The sequence below is a fragment of the Quercus suber genome, unplaced genomic scaffold (assembly GCF_002906115.3).
Source record: "Quercus suber isolate HL8 unplaced genomic scaffold, Cork oak 2.0 scaffold_980, whole genome shotgun sequence".
Lineage (NCBI taxonomy): Eukaryota > Viridiplantae > Streptophyta > Magnoliopsida > Fagales > Fagaceae > Quercus > Quercus suber.
In genome coordinates, this window is record NW_027070395.1 from 73,276 (window position 1) to 96,316 (window position 23,041).

Consider the following 23,041-nt stretch of genomic DNA (forward strand, 5'->3'; position numbering starts at 1 on the left):
AAAGAGCCAACCTCTCCAAGTCCCTCCAAAGTCCTCGTAAACATTTAAAAACACTTGCATTAAAAAAAGAACGACAACATTAAAATTAAGGACACACTTTACAGTATCAAAATCAAATGCAATAGGGTCTTGCCCTATTAAAAAGCAAGGGCGAGTGAGTTTGAACTATTAAAAAGTGTCAAGGTCAATATATATTTACATGGAAAAATCACAATAATTTTTTAAAGAATGTTTAAGAACTAAAGGCTTATACAAGGTAGATACTAGAACATAAATAATCAATAAATCTATAAGGTTTAGAGCATTCACAGCCGGATTGCTAAAAGAAAACTTATTTGACCATCTAAAAAGTTATTTTATCTGTTTTACAATATCATTTTACAATTCACCTAACATCTCAATCCTTATCTTTCACATAGACACAACACAATAAAAATTAAAAAAAGAAAATTTAATCTTGTTCCCTTCTTTTGACTTTACCTATTAAAAAAAATTGGTTAGAAGTAGGAAAAAATGAAATTTATCCCAGCTAACTTTGTTCAAAAATCATTTTAGTCGTTTAAGTTTGAAATTGGGGTCATTTTAGTTTAGAAACTTTACCCAAAAAATTATTGTAATCTATGTCCTTATTTTTTCCAAATTGCAAAAGTAAACTAATACATGCCATTTGTAATTTATTTGTTTCCTTAGGGACAAGTGCAGTTCTTTTTTAAAAAAAATATATGTTTTCTTGGAAAATTCATGAACAAACAGTTTCTAGGAATGATTTCCAATTTTTCCCCCCAACAACAAATGGGAAATAGAATTTTTGATCCAGGTATCTAGATAGTGCAACTAAACTTAACAATTTGAGATTTTAATTGAACAATTTGAAGTAAATTAAGTCAAACAATCACCACCAAGTTGGGTGAACTGGTAACTCCTCAAGCCGTATGTGCATGGGAGAGCAAGGGCGAGTGGGTTCGAACTATTAAAAAGTGTCAAGGTCAAAACAAAAAAAAAATATATATATATATATATATTGTAAGTTTTCTAAGGCAAAGTTAATGGTTGTAGTATTTTATTTTTGCAATTTGGAAAAATCATGACATAGATTGCAACAATTCTTTTTTACTTTATACATGACATGATTACATCATAAGTTTTTATTATATGGTCGATAAAACAATAAGCCAAAACAAGAAGAAAAATCAATCTTTTCCATCTTATTTTTTGTGTATTCAAACTTCAAACTGTGATGTACAATATAAAACCATCCCCAGTTAAACACTCCCCATATTCAGTCATTATCTAATCCTCCGTTCAAAAGAGAAAGAAAAATGAAAATGATTTTTAAAACAAAGAGCCAACCTCTCCATGTCCCTCCAAAGTCCTCATAAACATTTAAAAACACTTGCATTAAAAAAAGAACGACAACATTAAAATTAAGGACACACTTTACGGTATCAAAATCAAATGCAATAGGGTCTTGCCCTATTAAAAAGCAAGGGCGAGTGGGTTCGAACTATTAAAAAGTGTCAAGGTCAATATATATATATATATATATATATATTTTTTTTTTTTTTGTAAGTTTTCTAAGGCAAAGTTAATGGTTGTAGTATTTTATTTTTGCAATTTGGAAAAATCATGACATAGATTGCAACAATTCTTTTTTACTTTATACATGACATGATTACATCATATGTTTTTATTATATGGTCGATAAAACAATAAGCCAAAACAAGAAGAAAAATCAATCTTTTCCATCTTATTTTTTGTGTATTCAAACTTCAAACTGTAATGTACAATATAAAACCATCCCCAATTAAACACTCCCCATATTCAGTCATTATCTAATCCTCCTTTCAAAAGAGAAAGAAAAATGAAAATGATTTTTAAAACAAAGAGCCAACATCTCCATGTCCCTCCAAAGTCCTCATAAACATTTTAAAAGACTTGCATTAAAAAAAGAACGACAACATTAAAATTAAGGACACACTTTACGGTATCAAAATCAAATGCAATAGGGTCTTGCCCTTGGTTGAGGAAGGAACTTCTCAATGAAAGACCTCACCTTCAAACCGTAACCTTCTCAAGTCCTGAGGGCTCACCCTCGTGGACACTTTCTTGTATAATTTGTAAAAACATAGTCACACTAACTATAGGGAATTTCCACAAAGACACTTTCTCAATCATGAACATTCCAAACAATTATATAACCACCATTTTCATGCAATCCTTCTCATAAAGCTCTAATGCCATTGCTGAATGACTCTTCTCGACTATTTTCACCAAACTCAAATCAACAATCTTTACCAATATCAAAAAAGCCAAGAAAAAAAAAATGTACCACAAAATTAAACTTCAATTTAACATAAATAGTCAAATCAAAACCAACTCTTTCTTAAAAAATTTAAAAGCTACCGCTTAGAGGGCGGCGTAAAGGATTTTCACCAAGTTCTTCAGTTTTCTCTTCGATAACACATGCCGATGTTATCTTGTGTTTGCTTATCTCTATCCCTTATTCTTTGCTTTTAATTACAGCTGAGTTATGATTAAAATATGGCTTAGAGTAGTTTGCATATATGGGTATTGCTTATATTTCATATTCCGCACTTATATTGTTTGAATATTATCTTGCTTTGGATAATTTGTATTTAAGGGTCTAAACATTCACAAGTGTTTTACACACTAAGTGAGCTTTTCACATCTCATATTTAAAATATCAGAGGTAATCATGAGGGGATTCACCTATAATTTTTGCATTTTTAGAAAAAACAATAAAAATAAAAGAGAATAGTTTTTCTTATATATATATATATATATATATAAATAAAAAATAAAGAAAAAAGATAAAAAAAAAAAGTTTTAAAATGGAAATAGCCATTACAAATTATGTAAACAAGTAATCTAGTGGGATTTAAAAAAAATGATGAATCAAAATCCCATCTAAACAAATAAACATTGTGGGATTTATCGCAAATGATGAATCAAAATCCCGTCTAAAATACGTTATATTTTTTGTGTTAAGTTTAGAAAATTGACATAAATCCAAGATGACCATTTCACTCATGACTCAATTAAGTAAGTAAAACTATCTTATTATCATTATTACTAAATATTTTCGTGCGTAAGCACAAATTACAAGCTAGTACATTATAAATTTTGAGCACTGTATCATTATAATGTCCAATGTAATAAATTTGTTTTGCGATTTGAGGGTGAAATTGACAAACTCAACCCATTAATCAATTTATGATAATTCACCTTTTAAGCCTTAGAATATTTCAATTTGGCCTAGTTTTTGTAATTCCAATGAGGAGTATTTGCCTATGATAACATAAAACTTTTGTCCCCTTTTTCTTTGCAACATTTAAATGTAAGATCTAGGTAAAGTCTACACAATATCCTAGAGTTTTTCTGTGGCAATTTCTTGATAAGTTTATATAAGAAATTTTTATTACTATTTTGGGAAGTCTTAAAATGCTATAGTTCCATTCAATAAATTAGCTTAACTGGTAAAATCTCTGATAGTTGAATAAGATATCTGGGGTTCAATTTCCGCCTACGTAAAAAACTAACTGGTATTTTGGTCTAATAATAAAAGAGTTATCATTAGAAGCGGACGTCATAGGTTGAAACTTTCTCCAAAAAAAAAAAAAAGTTGTAATGTATAATTTATGTGTAGCTTATTTTGATTAGTAGTTGGTGAATAATAATAGGCATTTGTTGTGTTAATTCATCCATTAGTTTAATGTATGGCACTTTGAGATCCCCTTCCCTACCTACAAAGTATCCAATGATATCAACTTAAAAATGAACATTGGCTTGATTTTTTGTTTCATCTCATGTTTGAAATATCAAAGGTAGTCATGATGGTATTCACCTATTATTTTTGTGATTATTAGAGAAGACAATAAAAATAAAAATAAAATGTTTTAAATATACCATTAAAATGATGAATCAAAATCCTGTCTAAAATACAGTGCAATTTTTGTGTTGAGTTTAGAAAATTGATATGAATTCAAATGAACCCAAATATGGGCCCAAAAATATATGGCAAGTCCTCATCTACAAGACTTATTACAGTCAATGCTTGTCGCCAAAATGTGTGGTAATTACATCAACAAACAAACCCACATCATCTACATGATATCAAATTCCAATCTCCTATTGCATCAATTTAATGTTTAATGTGCATAGGAAGACGTTTCGTCCCAGTATTGATATTTTCTAAAAAAAGTGTTCCCAGCACTAGGAAGACTTCCAGGATACAGACCCTAACTAGAAAATCATGGTTTCATTTTTTCTTTTCTTTTCTTTTTCTTTTTTTTTTTTTAATTTTTTTTCATCCAGTTTTTGATACATTCAAATTTATAAACTATAGATTTTCTTAATAATAAAATTAACACTTTGCTCCACTGCTCTTGCATTTCAAGAGTCTGTTTGGGCCGGTAAAAATGCAAATTTTTTATGCTTTATGCTTTTTGCGTCAATTTTTTTTTTCAAATAATCTAACTTAATTTTTTTTCTCAAATAAACTACTTTTTAGTTTTTTAATTTTTTGTCACACATTTAATATAAAAATTACCAAAAAAATATATCTTTTGATAAACACTATAAAAATAAGCTACTACAAATAAACATTGTCCAAACAAACACTAAAGCTTAACGCAATATGCTTGACTCATGCAAAATAAATATTGATACCTTTATCCATACACCATTATATAAGATAGAATCCATCCAATGTAACAAATTTTTTTTGCAACTCCACCATAAATAAATAAATAAATAAAAATATTCGACATTGGGAGCTCTAACTTTAGCAAGGAAAAGTTAACGGATCAAACAAACACCTCAACACAATACAATTAGGGCTGTAAATGAATCAAGCGGTTTATGAACATCTCAAGTTCGATTCGAGAAAAAGTTTGTTTATATTCGGTTACTTAGAAAACAAGCCAAGCTCAAGCCTTAAGTTTTGACTCAATTATTAAACAAGCCAAGTTAAAACATCAATACATTATGCAGTCCCTGTAAAATCTCTCCTCTTTTTTTTTTTTTTTGGTTGAGAAAGATGACTTTGATTTTGAGGGAAAGTCAAAATTGGTTAAACCACCAATAGTGTTTTATTCAACAATGAATTCAGGACCGGAGGACAATACTAATTGAAATTCTTGTGCTGCGAGTATAGTTTGTGTCTAATCTTAGTAAAGTTTCTGTTCAAATGACAAAAATTTTAATTTTTCCCTTGGAAATTAAAAAAAAAAAGTATTAACGCCCAAAAATTTTAAGGTTTTTGAACTTAATTTCTTGATTACAGAAATGTTATTTAGAATTTGAATAACTTCTAAAGTTCAAGCAAGCATCCAGCAACTTAAAAACAAAATCAGAGTTGGACCTATTCCATTTTAAAGATTTTTGAGTTTTTAAAAATTGATACACGTAATGAATGACGACGACCAATGAAAGTTCGGTCTAAAATACGTTGCACTTTTAGTCAAGTTTATCCACATAGAAAAATAAATAAATAAATGTGTAAAGTTAAAAAATTCAAAGTTGATGCGTATCCAAATGGACCAAATAATGAAAAGTAAAAAATTTTAAGTAATGAGTATTTTTTTTTGGTATGATAAAGTCGCATGTTCCATTTTTACTTATTTTATTAGAATACAGTTTCTCTCTAAACTAGTTTGGAAAGAAACCCTACAAACTCATCATATATCTTTATATTGAGTGTGAATTTTAAAAATCTAACCGTTAGATTGTATGTTCTTATTACATTCTTAATGCTTACAAAATTTCAAGAAAATCAAAGATCAATTGCTATGTCATTAAATAAATGTTATAATATCAAGTTTTTATAATCTAAAGTTGTATATAAAAAAATAGGTTAATTGATCAAATAGTAAATAACATCCGGTTTTAACGAAATTTGATATGCAAGTTAAGAACATAAGGAACATGAAATTCAATGGTTAGATTTTCAATATTCACACCCAAAAAAAAGAAATATATGAGAAGTTTGAAGAGTTTCTCTCCAAACTAGTTTGGAGGGAAACTTTGTTCATCTTATTATTGCTGGTAGAGTCACAAAAGGAACAAATTAGAAAACATGTTACTATTATCTTTTGGTATGGATCATAAAAATAAGCAAATTTAATGACAAATTGCCATTGTGAGAGGAATTACTAGTAAAGTGTTTGACATCTAGCGGGATTGTTTTAGATAAGATATTTTCCAATTAGTCTTAAATCTTATCTAAAAGATTCATGCATAACGACTTTTTTGTTTTTGATAGTTTCATCGTTACAAGATGGGAAATGTGTCCTCAATCCTCATAATTCATAAAAAATACCAAACAATGTCATTAAACTATAAGACTCTTAATTATATTTCCATTTCCATTCCTGTTGGTATTTTATTTTCATTATTTTTTTCTAAATGACAATTCAATCCAGTTAATTAAGCTATTAATATATGAAAAATGCAATAAGAACTTTAAAATCGGTGGAAATAGAAGTTTCATCAAACATATTGGTGCCGTGAATTTAAAAATAAAAGAACAAAACAATATAGTCAATTGTGAAAAAGACCACTAAAATAGAAAATAAAACATAACAACTTCATTTGGTCTAACATCAAATACATTATGCACTCCCAGCAAAAAAAAAATTATTCCTTTTTTTTTTTTAGAAAGTCGAAATTTGGTTAAACCACCAACAGTGTCCTATTCCACAATGAATTCAGGGCAGGAGGACACTACTATTTGCCATAAAAAAATTTGTTCACATCCATGACACATTCATAAAATGCATTATTAATAATCACATTTTTATTACTAATCATTTCACTTCTTCACTTATAAAGCACATGATTTTTGGAACCAATCATACTAGACTTTTCAATAGCTAATTAATGCAATTTCACAACATCAAACAAACCCAATGTATACGATAGCGAATTCCAATATCACCTATTCCATCAAAGGAATGTTCAATTGTTCACACTAGTATTGATTAGAAAATATTCTGGGCTAGGACATCACATATTTTCAATTAAGTTGGATAACAAGTTTCTTGACTAGGTTTTACACTTGCACATTCATGAACTTTTGATTTTTGATGATAAAATGAACCTTGTGCTCTGCAATTTCAAAGCTCATGCCGTGCGTAAGTTCCAACTTTCAGGTAGTGATATCACCTTAAACTTTCTTGCAAAACAATCACAAATTCACTTCTATAATACCCAGAGAAAAAGTCAATGTGGGACATATTTTGTTTTAAAAATTGTTGAATTTCGATACAAGTAATGAATGTCCATTGACCAATCAAATTCCCATCTAAAATACATTACATTTTTCATAAAGATGGAAAATTGATATGTATTCAAATGAACCCAAGACCCACAGAGGGAGGGTCCTTATCTACAAGACTTAAGAGCATTAGCATTCCGAAATGCAAAAAAAGTGTCTATTATAAATTATATCAATAAATAATATAAACTCATTTTAAAACTTACTTAACATTCTAGTTTTTATTTTTACATACAACTCATTAAAATAATATAAATAATACTAACAAATAATATAAACAAATCAATTTTCTGTCTTCTCTCCCAGCTCTCTCTTCCCTCTTTGCCTCTCTTTCTCTCTCACTTAATTAAAATATGTGTTTTATTTTTATAACCCATGAACAGTAGGATTGTATATATACAACATTTTAGAGCATTAGCATTGAGATGTAAAAACCCTCGGTTGCTATTTTACCAATTCAAGTATGAATAGTGAGTTTTCAAATATATGACCTATTATTTATGGGCTGTAAACATAAAAATATATATATTATTGGAGAGAGACAAAAAGGAAGAGAAATAGTAGAGAAGAGAGAGAGAGAGAGATATATATATATATATTATTTGATTGTGTCATTTATAATATTTTATTGGGTTGTATATAAAAATAAAAATTGAAATGTTAGATGTATTGTTAAATAAATTAGTAAAATAAATAAAGTAATGTTTGAGCATATAAAATAATTAGAAATTTAAAGTATAAAAAAATTTATTGACTTATCCAAAAAAAAAAGTTATTGGGCTTTTTTTTTTTTTTATGCATATTTGTAACTGTTATGAATGAGAAAATACTAACATGTTTCATAACTTTACTTTAGATGATTGATAGGGAAGGATCATATGTGGCCTACTTAATTATTTATTTATTTTTAAATGTATCTATAGTTTAAAGTGGTTCTTGATCATTTTAAAGGGATGGAAAAAATTAAGGTAATATAAGTAGTGGTCTCATGTTGGCCATGTCATTATTAAGATATGTGCAATAAGTATATTTAGCTAACACATATAAACTTATAAATGAGTCTATGCTTGAATTGTTGTGTATCAAGTCTAATAGCTCACAAGCTTGTTCGTGAACAAATTTTTTTGCTTGGACTCGGCTTGTTTATTAAATGAGCCTAAAATTAAGACTCAAACTTGGCTTATTTATAAACAAACAAATATAAACAAATAAAAAATAAAATTATTATTATTATTATTTTTTTTTAGCAAATAAACTAGTTTTTAGTTTTTCACCTTTTTGTCACACATTTAACATAAAATTACCAAAAACTATATCTTGATGCATGCGCAATAAATATTGATACCTTTATAAATAAACCAATATATAGGATAGAATCCATCCAATGTAACAAATATTTTTTGCAACTCCACCAAGAATAAAAAATAAAACAAATTCGACATTGGGAGCTCCAGAATTACTTCAATCCCGTCTAATTTTTGTAAGGAAAAAGTTAATGGATACTAAGGGCATTAGTTTAAGAAATTTTTTTTGAAATTTTTTGTGGAAGAAGAAAAAAAAAACAGATTTTTTTAAAAAACATTTTTTATACTTTTCATGAAAATTGTATCAAAATTTCCAAAAATAATCTATTAACAAATGCTCCAAGAGCATCCGTTAACCAAACTTTTTTGTAATTCCAATAAACTGTATTTGCCTAAGGATCTCATTAAAACTTTTGTTCTTTTTCCACAATATTTCAAAGTAAAATCCAGCTAAACCCCATAATATTATTATTATTATTATTAATGTTCTATCCTTCGAAGTAGTATCACCTTAAAAAATAAAAAATCACTATAATAAATAGTCACTTTTTTTTTGGAGTAAAAAATACACAGCCACTTAAAAGTTAAAATCAAAGTGGGACATATTCTATTTTAATGATCCTTGAATTTCTTAATTTTTTTTTTTTTGATAAAGTAATGAATGATGATGACAAATCAAAGCTCCGTATAAAATAAGTTGCACTACACTTTTCTCAAGTTAGAAAATTGATACATGTATCCAAAAATGAACCTATTAATGTCCCACAAAATTGTCGTATCTACAAGACTCACCGAGTGTATACACTCAGTAAGAAATTCCAATGCCTCCTATTTTGTCAAATGAACATTGGAATTCTTCACTCAAACCATTTTGATTAGCAAACCCTGGGCCAGAGCCTCACTCTTTTTGACTTGACATGGATGGTATTTTCCACAACATATGTTCATATAAAGAAAAAAAAAACTATTGAGTGTATTTAACGTTAGGTTCAAAAAAAACAGATTTTTTTAAAAAACATTTTTTATACTTTTCATGAAAATTGTATCAAAATTTCCAAAAATAATCTATTAACAAATGCTCCAAGAGCATCCGTTAACCAAACTTTTTTGTAATTCCAATAAACCGTATTTGCCTAAGGATCTCATTAAAACTTTTGTTCTTTTTCCACAATATTTCAAAGTAAAATCCAGCTAAACCCCATATTATTATTATTATTAATGTTCTATCCTTCGAAGTAGTATCACCTTAAAAAATAAAAAATCACTATAATAAATAGTCACTTTTTTTTTGGAGTAAAAAATACACAGCCACTTAAAAGTTAAAATCAAAGTGGGACATATTCTATTTTAATGATCCTTGAATTTCTTAATTTTTTTTTTGATAAAGTAATGAATGATGATGACAAATCAAAGCTCTGTATAAAATAAGTTGCACTACACTTTTCTCAAGTTAGAAAATTGATACATGTATCCAAAAATGAACCTATTAATGTCCCACAAAATTGTCATATCTACAAGACTCACCGAGTGTATACACTCAGTAAGAAATTCCAATGCCTCCTATTTTGTCAAATGAACATTGGAATTCTTCACTCAATCCATTTTGATTAGCAAAGCCTGGGCCAGAGCCTCACTCTTTTTGACTTGACATGGATGGTATTTTCCACAACATATGTTCATATAAAGAAAAAAAAACTATTGAGTGTATTTAACGTTAGGTTCAATGGGAAGAAATTTAGTTCCAGTAAGAGACAATATTTTGAAAAAAGTTGTGGCCAGCACTAGAAAGAATTCCAAGGCACAAACACTGATTGACAAGAAAATCAATGTCTCCATTTTTTTTTTTTGACACACTTAAAAGTTATAACTTTCATAAATTTTGTTTTACTTGTAGTTTTAGATGATAAAATTCATAATGTTGTGCCTCTCATTCCACGAGCTCAGTTCATTACGCTTCCCATGCACGATAAAATTTCGACACCATATAGAAATATCATAGAGGTGGGACATCTTTCCAAAGACACCAATATTTAAGACAAAATCCATCCAATGTAAGTATGTAACTAATATTTTTTGCAACTCCACCAATAATAAATAAATAAATTTGTCTTTGATCGAGAGCTCCAGAATTATTCCAATCCCAAACATTTTTTTAGAAATTAAAAAAAAATTAGAAAAGAAAAAAAAAACTGAATCTTTTTATATTTTTTTCATAAAAGTAGTATTAAAAATTTTTAAAAATGATCTATTAATAAATAGCTTCAGAGCACCTGTTAACTAAACCTTTTTGTAATTCTAATAAGCAATATTTACCTAATGATCTCATTAATAAAGCTTTTGTCATTTTTTTCCCACAATATTTCAAAGTAAACCCAGCTAAACCTCACTTTATAATAATAATAATAATATTCTATCCATCAGAATAGTATCACCTTAAAAAAATCACTAGAATAAATACCAGCTAATTAAAAGTTAAAAGTTAAAATCAAAGGGACATATTCCATTTTAATGATTCTTGATTTTTTTTTTTTTAAATTTTGATAAAGTAATGAATGATAATGACCATTCAAAACTCCGTGTAAAAGAAGTTCTACCACACTTTTCTCAAGTTAGAAAATTGATATATGTATCCAAAAATGAACCTATTATAATGTCCCACAAAATGGCTGCATCTACAAGACTTACAGAGTCAATGCTTGGTGCCAAATTCTTAATGCGTGGTGAAAATTTAAAGCATAAGAAAACCGATTAAGCTCAAACAAACTCTTCCCTCCTCAGTAGTCAGCACAATACAATAAGACATTTTGTTTCCTATATTATTATTATTATTATTATATTTTAGCATACAAGAGTGGTATTATTATCACCTTAAGCTTTTTTTTTTTTAAAATAAGAGATTATCACCATAAACTTTGTTTTTATACAATCACTATTATAATACCCAGAGACATAAAAGTCACCATGGGACATACTCTGTTTTAAAGATTGTTGAATTTTGATACAAATAATGAATGAGTATTGTTAACCAAAAAAAAAGAAAAAAAAAAAAGAGTATTTATTACCGTCAAAAATGGGTTGCACTTTTCATAAGGATAGAAATTTGATATGATGTTTCTAAAAATAAAAAAAATAAAAAATAAAAAAAGAAAAAGAAAATTGATATGTATCCAAATGGAGGGTCCCATCTACAAGTCAGTCAATCCCTAATGTGCGGTTGAAATTGAAGGCATCAGACAAAATCCTTGAGCACAATACAACAAGATGGATGGGTCCGCATCCTATAAATAAGTCCCATGCCATTGGTACCAAACATAACAAAATCATAAATCAGTTTTATTATTATTATTTTTATAAAAGCACGATGATGAGAATAATAATAGCAGCTACTTTAACCCTTCTCCTTTGTTTGCTCACTATTCATCCTCCAAACTTCTGCACTGCCCACTCTAACTCTGAGCTTCGTTGCATTGAAAGCGAGCGACACGCCCTTCTCAACTTCAAGCAACACCTTACAGATCCTTCTAACCGCCTTGCCTCTTGGGCTGCCGCATCTGACGTGGATTGCTGTCACTGGGTCGGTGTTGTCTGCAACAACAGCACCGGTCATGTCCTCCAACTCCATCTCAGAACCTTTCCTCCTGAGATGACCGGTTATGATGATTTCCAATGGGAAGCTCAATATGAAGCTTATGAGAGGTCCAGATTTGGTGGTAAGATAAATCCTTCTCTGCTTGATTTGAAGCATTTGATTTACTTGGATCTCAGTGGCAATAATTTCAATGGGACTCAAATTCCCAAATTCCTCGGTTCAATGGGGAGTTTAAGATATCTTAATCTCTCCAATGCGGGATTTGGGGGATTGATTCCTCATCAACTTGGGAATCTCTCTAATTTGCAATATCTCAATCTTGGAGATAATAATTTTTATTTATATGTGAAGAACCTTCAATGGCTCTCTGGTCTTCCTTTACTACAACACCTTGATTTGAGTTCTGCAAACCTTAGCAAAGCCTCTGATTGGCTACAGGAGATAAACAAACTCCCTTCCTTGTTAGAGTTGCGATTGTCATATTGTGCACTTTCTGGTTTTGTCCCACCACCGATACCCAGTAGTATTAACTTCTCATCTCTCACCACCCTTCATCTTTCATACAACAGTTTTGAAAACATTTCGATTCCGTTTTGGGTCTTTGGTCTTCATAATCTGGTTTCTCTTGATCTATCTTGGAATCAGTTTCAAGGTCCAATCCCTGTTCATCTCCAGAACTTGACTTCACTTAGGCTCCTCGATCTACCTTCCAACAATTTCAACTCTTCAATTCCCAATTGGCTGTACAGTTTTAGTCATCTTGAGTTCCTCAACCTCGGCTCCAATTATTTGCAGGGTACAATCTCTAGTGCCATTGGAAACCTAACATCTGCCATTAGCATAGACTTGTCATACAATGAACTTGAAGGAAAGGTACCAAGATCTTTGGGTAATCTCTGCAACTTAAGGGAAATTAGATTGTCACACAACAAATTGAGTCAAGAGATATCTGAAATCTTTGAAAGTCTATTAGGATGTGCTTCAAATGGACTAGAGAGCTTAGATTTGTCTTTTGCTAAACTGTTTGGGCAGTTAACTGCTGAACTTGGGCAATTTAAAAATCTGGTCAGTCTTTCTTTGGGGTATAATTCAATTTCAGGTCCAATTCCATGGTCTATAGGAAATCTTTCCTCTTTAAGATTCTTGGACCTTGGGAATAATCAAATTAATGGTACTCTCCCTCAAAGTTTTGGACTGCTCTCCAAATTAGAGTCTTTGTATATCGATTCAAATATGTTGGAGGGTGCAGTATCCGAAGTTCATTTTGCCAATTTAATGAGATTGAAAACACTTGTTGCGTCTCAAAACCGACTGACTTTAGAAGTAAGTGACAATTGGACCCCTCCTTTTCAACTCAACCATTTAGATTTGGGATCATGGAATTTAGGGCCGAAATTTCCTTTGTGGCTCTGTTCACAAAAGCAACTTTTGACCTTGGGCATATCCAACACAAGGATTTCAGATGCAGTTCCTCCTTCCTTTTGGAACTTGACTTCTCAGCTTACTTATCTAAATATCTCTCATAATCAGATTTATGGAGAGATTCCACATATCCCAATGATTTTGTCCTATGATTCGATAATTGATGTGAGTTCAAATAACTTCACAGGTCCATTACCTTGTATATCCTCAAATGTGACCTTTCTTGATCTTTCTAACAATTCACTATCTGGATCTATTTCTCACTTTTTGTGTTACAAGATGAATGAGCCCAAAAATATGCGGTTCCTCAATCTTGGAAAAAATCTTTTATCAGGGAAATTAAGTAATTGTTGGATGATGTGGAAAAACTTGTATGCCTTAAATTTGGGAAAAAACAATTTCACTGGTAGTATTCCAACCTCCATTGGATCTTTGGTTCGTCTTTCATATTTGCACCTAGACAACAACAAATTCTCAAGAAAATTACCATCCTCTTTGAAAAATTGTAAACAGTTGGTGACCATTGATGTTGCTAACAATGATTTTGTTGGAAGCATACCTTCTTGGATAGGACATACACTTTCAAGCTTGGTGATTCTTAACCTTCACTCAAATAATTTTCATGGTTACATCCCAGAAGGACTCTGTTCTCTAACATCACTCCAAATCTTGGACCTTTCACATAATAAGCTATTTGGAAGCATACCTAGATGTGTCCACAATTTTAGTGCCATGGCCACAAGTACCAATTCAGATTATCCCTTCCTTTTATATCGCTTCTCAACAAGCTATAATTCTATTCCTTTTGAAAGTCAATCAGTTGTGATTAAGGGAAAAGATCTTGAGTATTCCACCACTCTTCAACTGGTAAAAATTATAGACATTTCCAACAACAATTTATCAGGTGAGATCCCTGAAGAAGTGACTTGTCTCAAAGGATTACAATCATTGAATTTGTCATTTAATATCTTGACTGGAAGAATTCCTGAGAAAATAGGTGATTTGGGATCAGTGGAGTCTATTGATTTCTCAAGCAACCAACTTTTTGGTCAAATTCCACAAAGTATGTCAAGTTTGACATTTTTAAGTCAATTGAACTTGTCAAACAACAATTTGATTGGGAGAATCCCGTCAAGCACTCAACTGCAAAGTCTCAATGCATCCAATTTTTTTGGAAACAAACTTTGTGGACCTCCACTTACTGATAACTGTACTATAAAGGACATACAACCAAACATTGAAAATAAAGAACACAAAATTTTTAGTGGACTTGTGGTAGATTGGTTTTATGTGTTCATGGCACTTGGGTTTGTTGTTGGATTTTGGGTTGTATTGGGTCCTTTACTGTTGAACAGGCAATGGAGGGTTTTGTACTTTCAATTCTTGGATCACCAAGGGTACAAGCTTAGGGGTTTAGTGGCACAATCTTGGTAGCATTGTAAGTAAATGTTGTAAGATTCTTAATATTTAGTGCAAACATCATGTAATCATATTAATCAATAGTTTGATTATTTCTTTATCATCTTCAAGCTGATTAATTCTTGTATTTCTTGCTAAATTCACTCCATTAAAATTTATGAATATGATGTTTCTTCTTGTGAACACCAACGACAATCCAAGTTGTAGTTTTATTATTCCTATAGATTAATGGTGTAAAATTACATTTTAGTTCATAAAAGTAATTGATTTGTTAAAAGTAATATTCAAAACCTTGCAATGATGCCCATTTTTTATTTAGAGTCTCTTAGTGATCGCTCTGTAAAGTCTCAATAAAAAAGACAACATATTTCTGCATATCTGGGCAAACTAAAAATGCTCTTTGTTACAAATTGAAGGCAATTTGGTGGATTCCTTGCAACTAGTATCTAAGAAGGAAGCATAGGCTATAGAGGAGTGCATCTCGAAAGTCTACTTTGTCCCTAGTGAAAAATTCAACCTCTGATGTTCATTGGGAAATAGGTGATATGACATACAGTGTGCTAGTATGCTATAGTTTTTTGCTTCAGAAAATTTCTATGTAGTTCCATGTCTTGTGACTAAACCTCTTAGATCACACTCATGGAAGGCATAGAGTCCAATCAGAGAGAAATATTTGAAATCGAAGAAAATTTGAGAGAAAGGGATTGGATGAGGTGAGGTTCATGGTGGATGTGAATCTTATGGGGATTTCTAAAATGATCAAAGCAGCTTTTATTACCATGAAGAATTGGAGGGATTGTGGATCATGTCCTTCCATGCTGGTCAAGTACGACATCCCAAAATCTAACTTAACTCTAAAAAGTGAATTAATAAATACATGTTATTGTTTTGTAATTTTGAATTCTGTGTCTCTACATAGGTTGGTATATACATTTGCTTGGCTTATTCAGTGTGTGTCTTTGGACTTCGTGGTTTGATAGAGGCGTTGCACTAAGAGGTTTTCTTCCTTTGACATCCAAGTCTCTTATATTACCTCCAGACGTTGATACTCTTGATTTAGTTGAAAGGTATGGAAATTGAGTTGTCTATTTCCTTAATTATGCTGCATTATTCTTTTAAGTCTTAGTAACATATTGGTGGCACATAGTATTGCAACTTGCAAGTAACAGGCTTGGTTAGGAGCTTGTGTTTAACTGTGACAAATCTTTTTTTGTGAGTCCCAGCTCTTCACTGTGAGTTGCTTTAAATGTAACAGACAGCTTTTAACATACAGGATTTATCGATTGCAAAAGTTCATATTTTGTGATACATTGAGATAAACAATTCTCAACTCTCTATACTTTTTTCTTTGAGATTTGTTTCCCTTTCATGAAGTTACTGCACATTAGAAGAATCTGAACTGTAATCTTGTATATGCGTGTCTGTATCTATTTGGGTGGGTACCTAGATGTATACGTGTATGTTGATAAAATTAGGTTTGCTGCAGAGGGATTTGGGTCTAGGTGAAATAGGATTTTGTTGAATTGGTGATTTAACCAATTAGGTAACGTAGAATTTGTGGGGTAAATTTAATTCTCTATGGTGTTTTGTTGGGATTCTAATGTTGTTTGCAATGATTTATTAAAGATTTTTGTTTCAAATCTGTTTGGCATGTTAAAAAATAGTCAACAGAAAAAAATAAACATTAAAAAAAAAAAAAATTGTAAAGAGTTGATGACCATTGATATTGCTAAGAATGATTTTGTTGGAAGCATACCTTCTTGGATAGGACATAGACTTTCAAGCTTGGTGATTCCTAACATTCGCTCAAATAATTTTCAGGATTACATCCCAGAAGAACTAATAAGTTTGATAGCAATGCATTCCAAATTCTCACTATTAAAAATGTGGCTTCAGTGTTCACGCCACCAGGTTTCTGGTTGAACATTCAGGTAAATAAAAGATCACAATTCCTTTTTAAATTTTTGATTGGGTCTTCTTTCTTCTTATCATTGGTAAGATGTTTCTCTAAACATGTAGGATCTATGTGCTCAGTTATCATTTGACCCACCCTGTTGTTCTAATACTTGTGCAGAATGATCAATTCTTTGCTCAACACAATTTGAGTATGAGAAGCTTTATACTTTCTGTATCTAAAAGTGTAATTGTTAATTATATTTCACCACCAGAGGTTGCTTTCCTAAGAAGAATTACTGCATGATTTAATTCAAAATGGCAAAACTGGTCTTTCAGTTCCTAGGACACGATGAGACTGAGCCTTCAACCAACCAGACTTATGGTCTCTCTTAAAGAATCTTAAATTTGTCAAGACATTTGCCTCTGTAAATCTTGTTCTCAAGGCTTAATTATGGCATGTAGATGAAATTGATTATTTACTAGGTCATGAAGAAGAGCTAGAAGATTTTGCAAATGATGTTCCACTTAGCGTCAGTTACAGTTATGATCCAGTAACTCAGTTCTTGAATTATTTTGACAATGGCAACTTCTCTGTTAATGGTGTGCTGGCCGACGTCCCACTTATACTCCATCAGAGGCTATAGGTAAATTTTTGTCTTTTTTTTCCCCTGTTAAGAAAAGTGTTCACCTAAAATTATTCATACCTAAAAACTTTATTGTATCGGTTCATTCTAAATTTCTAGCTGTTTTGATTTCTGTACATTCTCTTACAAAGTTAAATTGTTCTGCCTACCTAAATCCCCTAACAGAGGTATTGGATTTCTAACTATCAAATCAATAAAGCTTCTGTTGGAAATTTAGACCCCTTAAACACACAGATTGCGTAGCCTAGATTAATTAACCAAGTTGTTACTTAGTCAAATTAAGCAATTCTAGGTTAAAACAATCCAAACAATCATATCAAGAATATAAAGCAGCGGAAAATAAATAACACAAGATATGATCACCCAGGAAACCACACGGTAAAAACCTGGGGAGGATTTGACCCACCGATCCTCAAGGTTAACCTGAATTCACTATGAAAGAATTGAAGTTCGTACAAAAGGACTACAAGCTCCCCGCTCGACTTCCTAATGCTACCCACCGAAAATTGGTGCACTAAATAGCTAGATGAATTGCCAAGTTTGTGCAATTGAAGAAATAGTCAACACAAATTAATTTTGTGCAATTTCCTTTTATTGTTTTGAAATAATTTATTTGATAAATTAGCAGTAAATTTGTCATTTGATTGTTACTAGATGTTTGAGTGATTGTTTTAAGTATTTATGAATATTTTATTTTGGTCTTCATCTTCTCGTCTCATTATTGTGATTTTCTGAGATTTTTTAAGAAAAAAAATTCATTGAGATTTTTAAGAAAAATAAGTTCATTTTTGAGTTAAAAAAATTATTTACTTATTATGTATTCATTATTCATATAATGGATTATATTTTGCAATATTTACATATTTGTTTTCAAAATTTTCCTCTAATTTTATTTATTTATTATATTTTTTTTAAAAGTTAAAATTTCATGATTAAGGCTCAACCAAGAGTTGCTTTCCTAAGGAATTACGCAGATTTCCAAATATGACAAAACTGGTGTTTCAGTTTCTAGGACAAGATGAGATTGAGCCTTAAACTAACCAGAATTATGGTTCTCTCTTACAGAATCTTACATTTGTCTAGGCATTTGCCTCTGGAATTCTTGTTCCAAAGGCTTACATATGGCCTGTAGATGCAACTAATCTACCTCATACGTGGATGCTTATAAAGAAGGGCTAGAAGTTTTTGCATCAGCATTTGCGAATGGTGTTCCATTTAGCTTCAGTTATAGTTTATGATCCAGTAACTGAGTTCTTGAATTACATTGACAATTGAAACTTCTCTGTTACCGGTGCGCTGGCTAACTTCCCCATTCCTCCTTTGGAGGAGTAATTCTTAGGTACTATTGGAGCACATTGAATGGTGCTCCCTCGTCTCACATTCATGGTGGTGTCCACCATGAATGTGAGAGGAGGGAGCACCATTTCACTATACTCTGAGAGTACCTAAGAAGTTTCCCCTTTGGAGAGTATTGGTTCAGTATAAAGTTTTTCTAGTGGTTTTGATTTCTGTACATTCTCATAAAAACTTAAATTGTACTGCCTACCTGAATCCCTTTACAGATGCATTGGATAATGATCAAATCAATAAAGCTTCTAATTCCGTGCATTGGTTCAGGACGCCTTGATGAATTTCTCCTTTGCCCATTTCTTGACCCTATACCACATTCAATGTGAAGTGATTTGCTCTTTTTCAGTGCAATCACGTGGATATTGTGTGCATTTCTAGATATCCTTGAACAACTTTCCTGTATTTTGTTCTAAACTGGTTCTATTTCTAGCTTCATATGGATGCATTTGTGATTCATCCTACCCTTCAAGAGAAGTTAAAGTTTATTCAAATGTTTTTTTTTTTTTTAATACTAAAACTCACAATGATTTTTGGAGACTTTTCAATTTCATTTTCAGTCCTGGGACTACCTTTAATGCAGAGCTCCTTGATCAGGTTACTATAGACTTTAAAAGGAATTTTGTTGTATTAGTAATTGCAAATGAGTTTGTACATCACATGCCACAATTGCACTTTCAGAACTGAAGGATTAGAATACCATTGCTTCTTGTTGCATTTCATTTACAGTAATAGCTGTTGATAATTCTGACATAATTAGTTATTTTTCTCGATAAGATTATTGCCTGCTCATTTCAATAATATTTTCTTCAAGATGCTGATTTCTCTACTCACATTGCAGATTGCTTTCCTCATCTAGGTCAGAATGCTTCAGCACAATGATTCTTTTCTACTCATAACTGATTGATAAGGTTGTCTACCTGTATGTTTTTTTGAAATATATTATGATTTTTAGAATATTATTGTTGGCCTTTGTCTTTCACCTTCCTCACTCTCCAGCAAATCCTTTGGTCATCTCTAAATATGGAGCAAGTGGAGATTTCCCTGGTTGTATGGATTTATCATATAGGAAAGCGATTGATGATCATAAAGATGTACTCGACTGTCTTGTACAATTGGCAAAGGATGGGACTCTCTTTACCATTAATTTTTTGTAAGCATACCTGTGCTAATATAATTAGGTGGAATGGTAATTATATTGGCCAAATTTTGTCTAGGGGGCTCTGGTGTGCAGAACCATCTTCAAACTCTTCTGCACTGGACATTGCAGAGGCCAAGGAACTCTTGAAGCAGAGGAGGTGACATTGGCTGCCGAAGACTTCTTTTATGACTTTTTTGAAGATCCAGATTAATTTTAAGACAGTTTCAAAATGCATCACAACTTGAGGTACAAATTGGATGCTAAATTGTGTGGATTTGAGGATATACAATTTACTTACTGCTATCTAATATTTTGATTGTTATTTGAAACTAATGATGCAAGATCTGTTGGATAAACATATGTAGAAAGGAATATAGCCTGGATATGCAGTTCTTAATTAAAGAGAACCTTTTAACTAATTTAATTGACTTGAATTATTTGGTAGAGTAAAATGATGAACATATGTAATTGGTATTAGTTGTAAAAAAGAGGGGGGGGGGGGGGGGGAAAAAAATNGGGGGGGGGGGGGGGAGAAAAATACTACTTGTAAAAAATAACTTAACAATTATTTTTAATTGTTTTTTTAATAAGACAAGACTTGTTAATTTCCTCTTTCTCTAAATCTTATATGCATGCTAGCATAGAACCAACATAGAAGCAAGTCTTTGTAATCCATCTTTATTTTTGAATGTATGATAAAGTTTCACTATCACAGAAGTTCATGAATTTCGACACTTATACCATCTGCTTCATTTTCAGTCAAGATTTGCTGACAAAAGCAGAAGATCAGTGAAAAGCTAGTTACTAATATATATTGACATGGATCATAGGATGAACAAATATAGTAACAAAAATTAGTGAATCTCCCAAGAGAGGACCTGCTTATTAAGTTTTGAACTTATTAACGAACACTTATTTTGTTCACAAACGAGTTGTGTATAGCTGGAGTCTAAACTTTGTTTCTAGCAATTATCAACTAGGCCTCTGAACTCAATGTTTCATTGATCTCAACCACAAACTCATGTTCATAGATGTGCCCATTCGATTGTATCGAAGTTTGTGAACGAGTTTCAAAACAGTTGCAGAGTTAATTACTAATTTGTTGCAGCCCTTTGAGTTAGTTGCCAATATGTTGTGATGCTTAATTGGGCATTTACAATAGTTGTTAATGTATTTCTGCATGACTTCGTGGAAAAAAACATTATCTCCTTTGTGTATATATCAGTGTATATCAGAATGTGAATATTTGAATGAACGGTGGTTCAACTTATTGAGCTCCAAGTTCTTATTTTTTATGCATTTCTGCGTTGTCTGCATAACAAGTCAATAAACTTTAATTAATAACAAACAGCTGGTGAATCCCCGAAGAGTGGACCTGCTTGTTAAGTGTTAAACTTCTCTACCAAAATCTACTTTGTTCTACAAATTGTTATCACAATTCTAATCGTTCATTTTTTGAATGAATTTTTTTTCCAGCAGGATATTGATTGTATTAGGGAAGGTAGTGTACGATTAGTCCTAAGTTTCTCCAAATAAAAAATTCATGCAGTTGGATCATATTTCCACATACACCACCATTGGTACTTTGTTTGATATTTTCTCTATAGTCGACCAATTGAAATTGGTTGATTATGCTATTAATATATCCAATTGCAACTTTAAAATGATAGGCATCGGATGTTTCAACAATTGTACATATTGGAGGGATGAATCTTACCCAAAAAAATAAAATTAACGTCAACTGTTTTGACCATTTTTTGAATAACCAAATCTAAAATTACTAACAAGCATAACAACCTATTAGGCACTGCTTCATGTGACCTTACATCAAATTCTGTTTCATATTCTTAAGTCATTTTTAGTGATCTCATTTTTGATTCAATAATCACTTAACCTCCTTAAACCTAAAGCACATAACTTGTATACAAATTATATTCAATTATACTGTATCCAAAACCCAGACATGCCTAGCCAAAATGAATTTGATTCATACTCCTTAAAATGTATAACCTCTTTCATGGCATATTCTTTTTGGTAAGCACAACTTGTACATTATTAATGCTACAAGAATTGACAAAGTCTGATGCTTTTCCGCAACCAGTTTCTTCGCCATTAACCTTTGCTACACACCAATAGCCGCTCTGCAAAATCTACAAAGACTGTTTGTTTGTGAAGCTCATCATGATCTCTATGTTGGAACTACAAAGAAAGGTCAGTTTTTGGTCAATAGGTGTTGCTTGTGTTGTTGTGATGGGGAATTAGTGGACCACCTTCTTCTTCATTGTAAGTTCTCTCATGCCTTATGGTGTGAAGTTTTTGCAGTGTTTGAGATTCAATGGGTCATGCCAAGGTCAGTGAAATCTTTTTTCTTTATTTGAAGAAACTGGTTTGGAAAACATCTTTCAATCATTTGGAACATGGTCTCGACATGTTTAATGTGGTTAGTCTGGCAGGAACGTAATGCTCACATTTTTGAAGACAAGGCGAGAACTTTGGAACATATAAAATGTTTACTTTTTCATACGTTGTTTCTTTGGGCTCGTATTTGGGGGTGTACGAATTGTACTGCTGTAGCTAATTTTTTAGTTTCTATTTCTTTTAGCTCTTGATCTTCTTGTATTTGTTTCATTATTCAAAGTGTTCACCATCGTGAACATGATGTTCAATTTTTCAATAAAAGTCTTATTACCTATCAAAAAAAAAATATAAACAGAACACGCCTAGAATGCATTCAACCCTTTCACTTCATTTTTTTAGTCTTTTGACTCTACTTCAAATAATACAATTCAAATCTCAAATTGAAAATGTTCAATCAATATTTAAAATATATATATATATATATGTATGTTATCTCTTATTACAATTGTCCCAAAAATAGTAGGGAAACATGTTTGAAATCCATTTTTGAATTGTTAGTACATTCTTGTGAATCAACAGATTTCATGAAATTAAGCAAAGATTCTTTTTTTTTTTTTTTTTTTT

At 31.2% G+C, this 23,041-nt stretch overlaps 1 protein-coding gene and 1 long non-coding RNA gene across 9 annotated transcripts; both read left to right on the plus strand.

Moving 5' to 3' along the window:
• The first annotated feature begins 11,910 nt into the window (after positions 1-11,910).
• LOC111990182 (uncharacterized) lies at positions 11,911-18,048 on the plus strand. 8 transcript variants are annotated; one of them, XR_010627067.1, is made up of 5 exons: positions 11,911-12,311; positions 15,448-15,857; positions 15,951-16,098; positions 16,853-16,962; positions 17,106-18,039. XR_010627067.1 is itself a non-coding variant. In XM_065768642.1 (3 exons), the coding sequence occupies exons 1-3, from the start codon at positions 11,963-11,965 to the stop codon at positions 17,408-17,410; spliced, it is 480 nt and encodes a 159-aa protein (XP_065624714.1). In that variant the 5' UTR covers positions 11,911-11,962; the 3' UTR covers positions 17,411-18,048. The 8 variants fall into 8 exon arrangements, 3 of the variants coding, with proteins under 3 accessions (XP_065624714.1, XP_065624715.1, XP_065624713.1); XR_010627066.1 differs by lacking the exon at positions 15,448-15,857 and having other exon boundaries at positions 17,390-18,040; XR_010627065.1 differs by lacking the exon at positions 15,448-15,857 and having other exon boundaries at positions 17,411-18,038.
• A 506-nt stretch (positions 18,049-18,554) lies between these two features.
• On the plus strand, positions 18,555-22,664 carry LOC112006385 (uncharacterized). Its single transcript, XR_010627070.1, has 2 exons — positions 18,555-20,305; positions 22,161-22,664. It is a non-coding gene; the product is annotated as an uncharacterized LOC112006385 (long non-coding RNA).
• Positions 22,665-23,041: the final 377 nt, after the last annotated feature.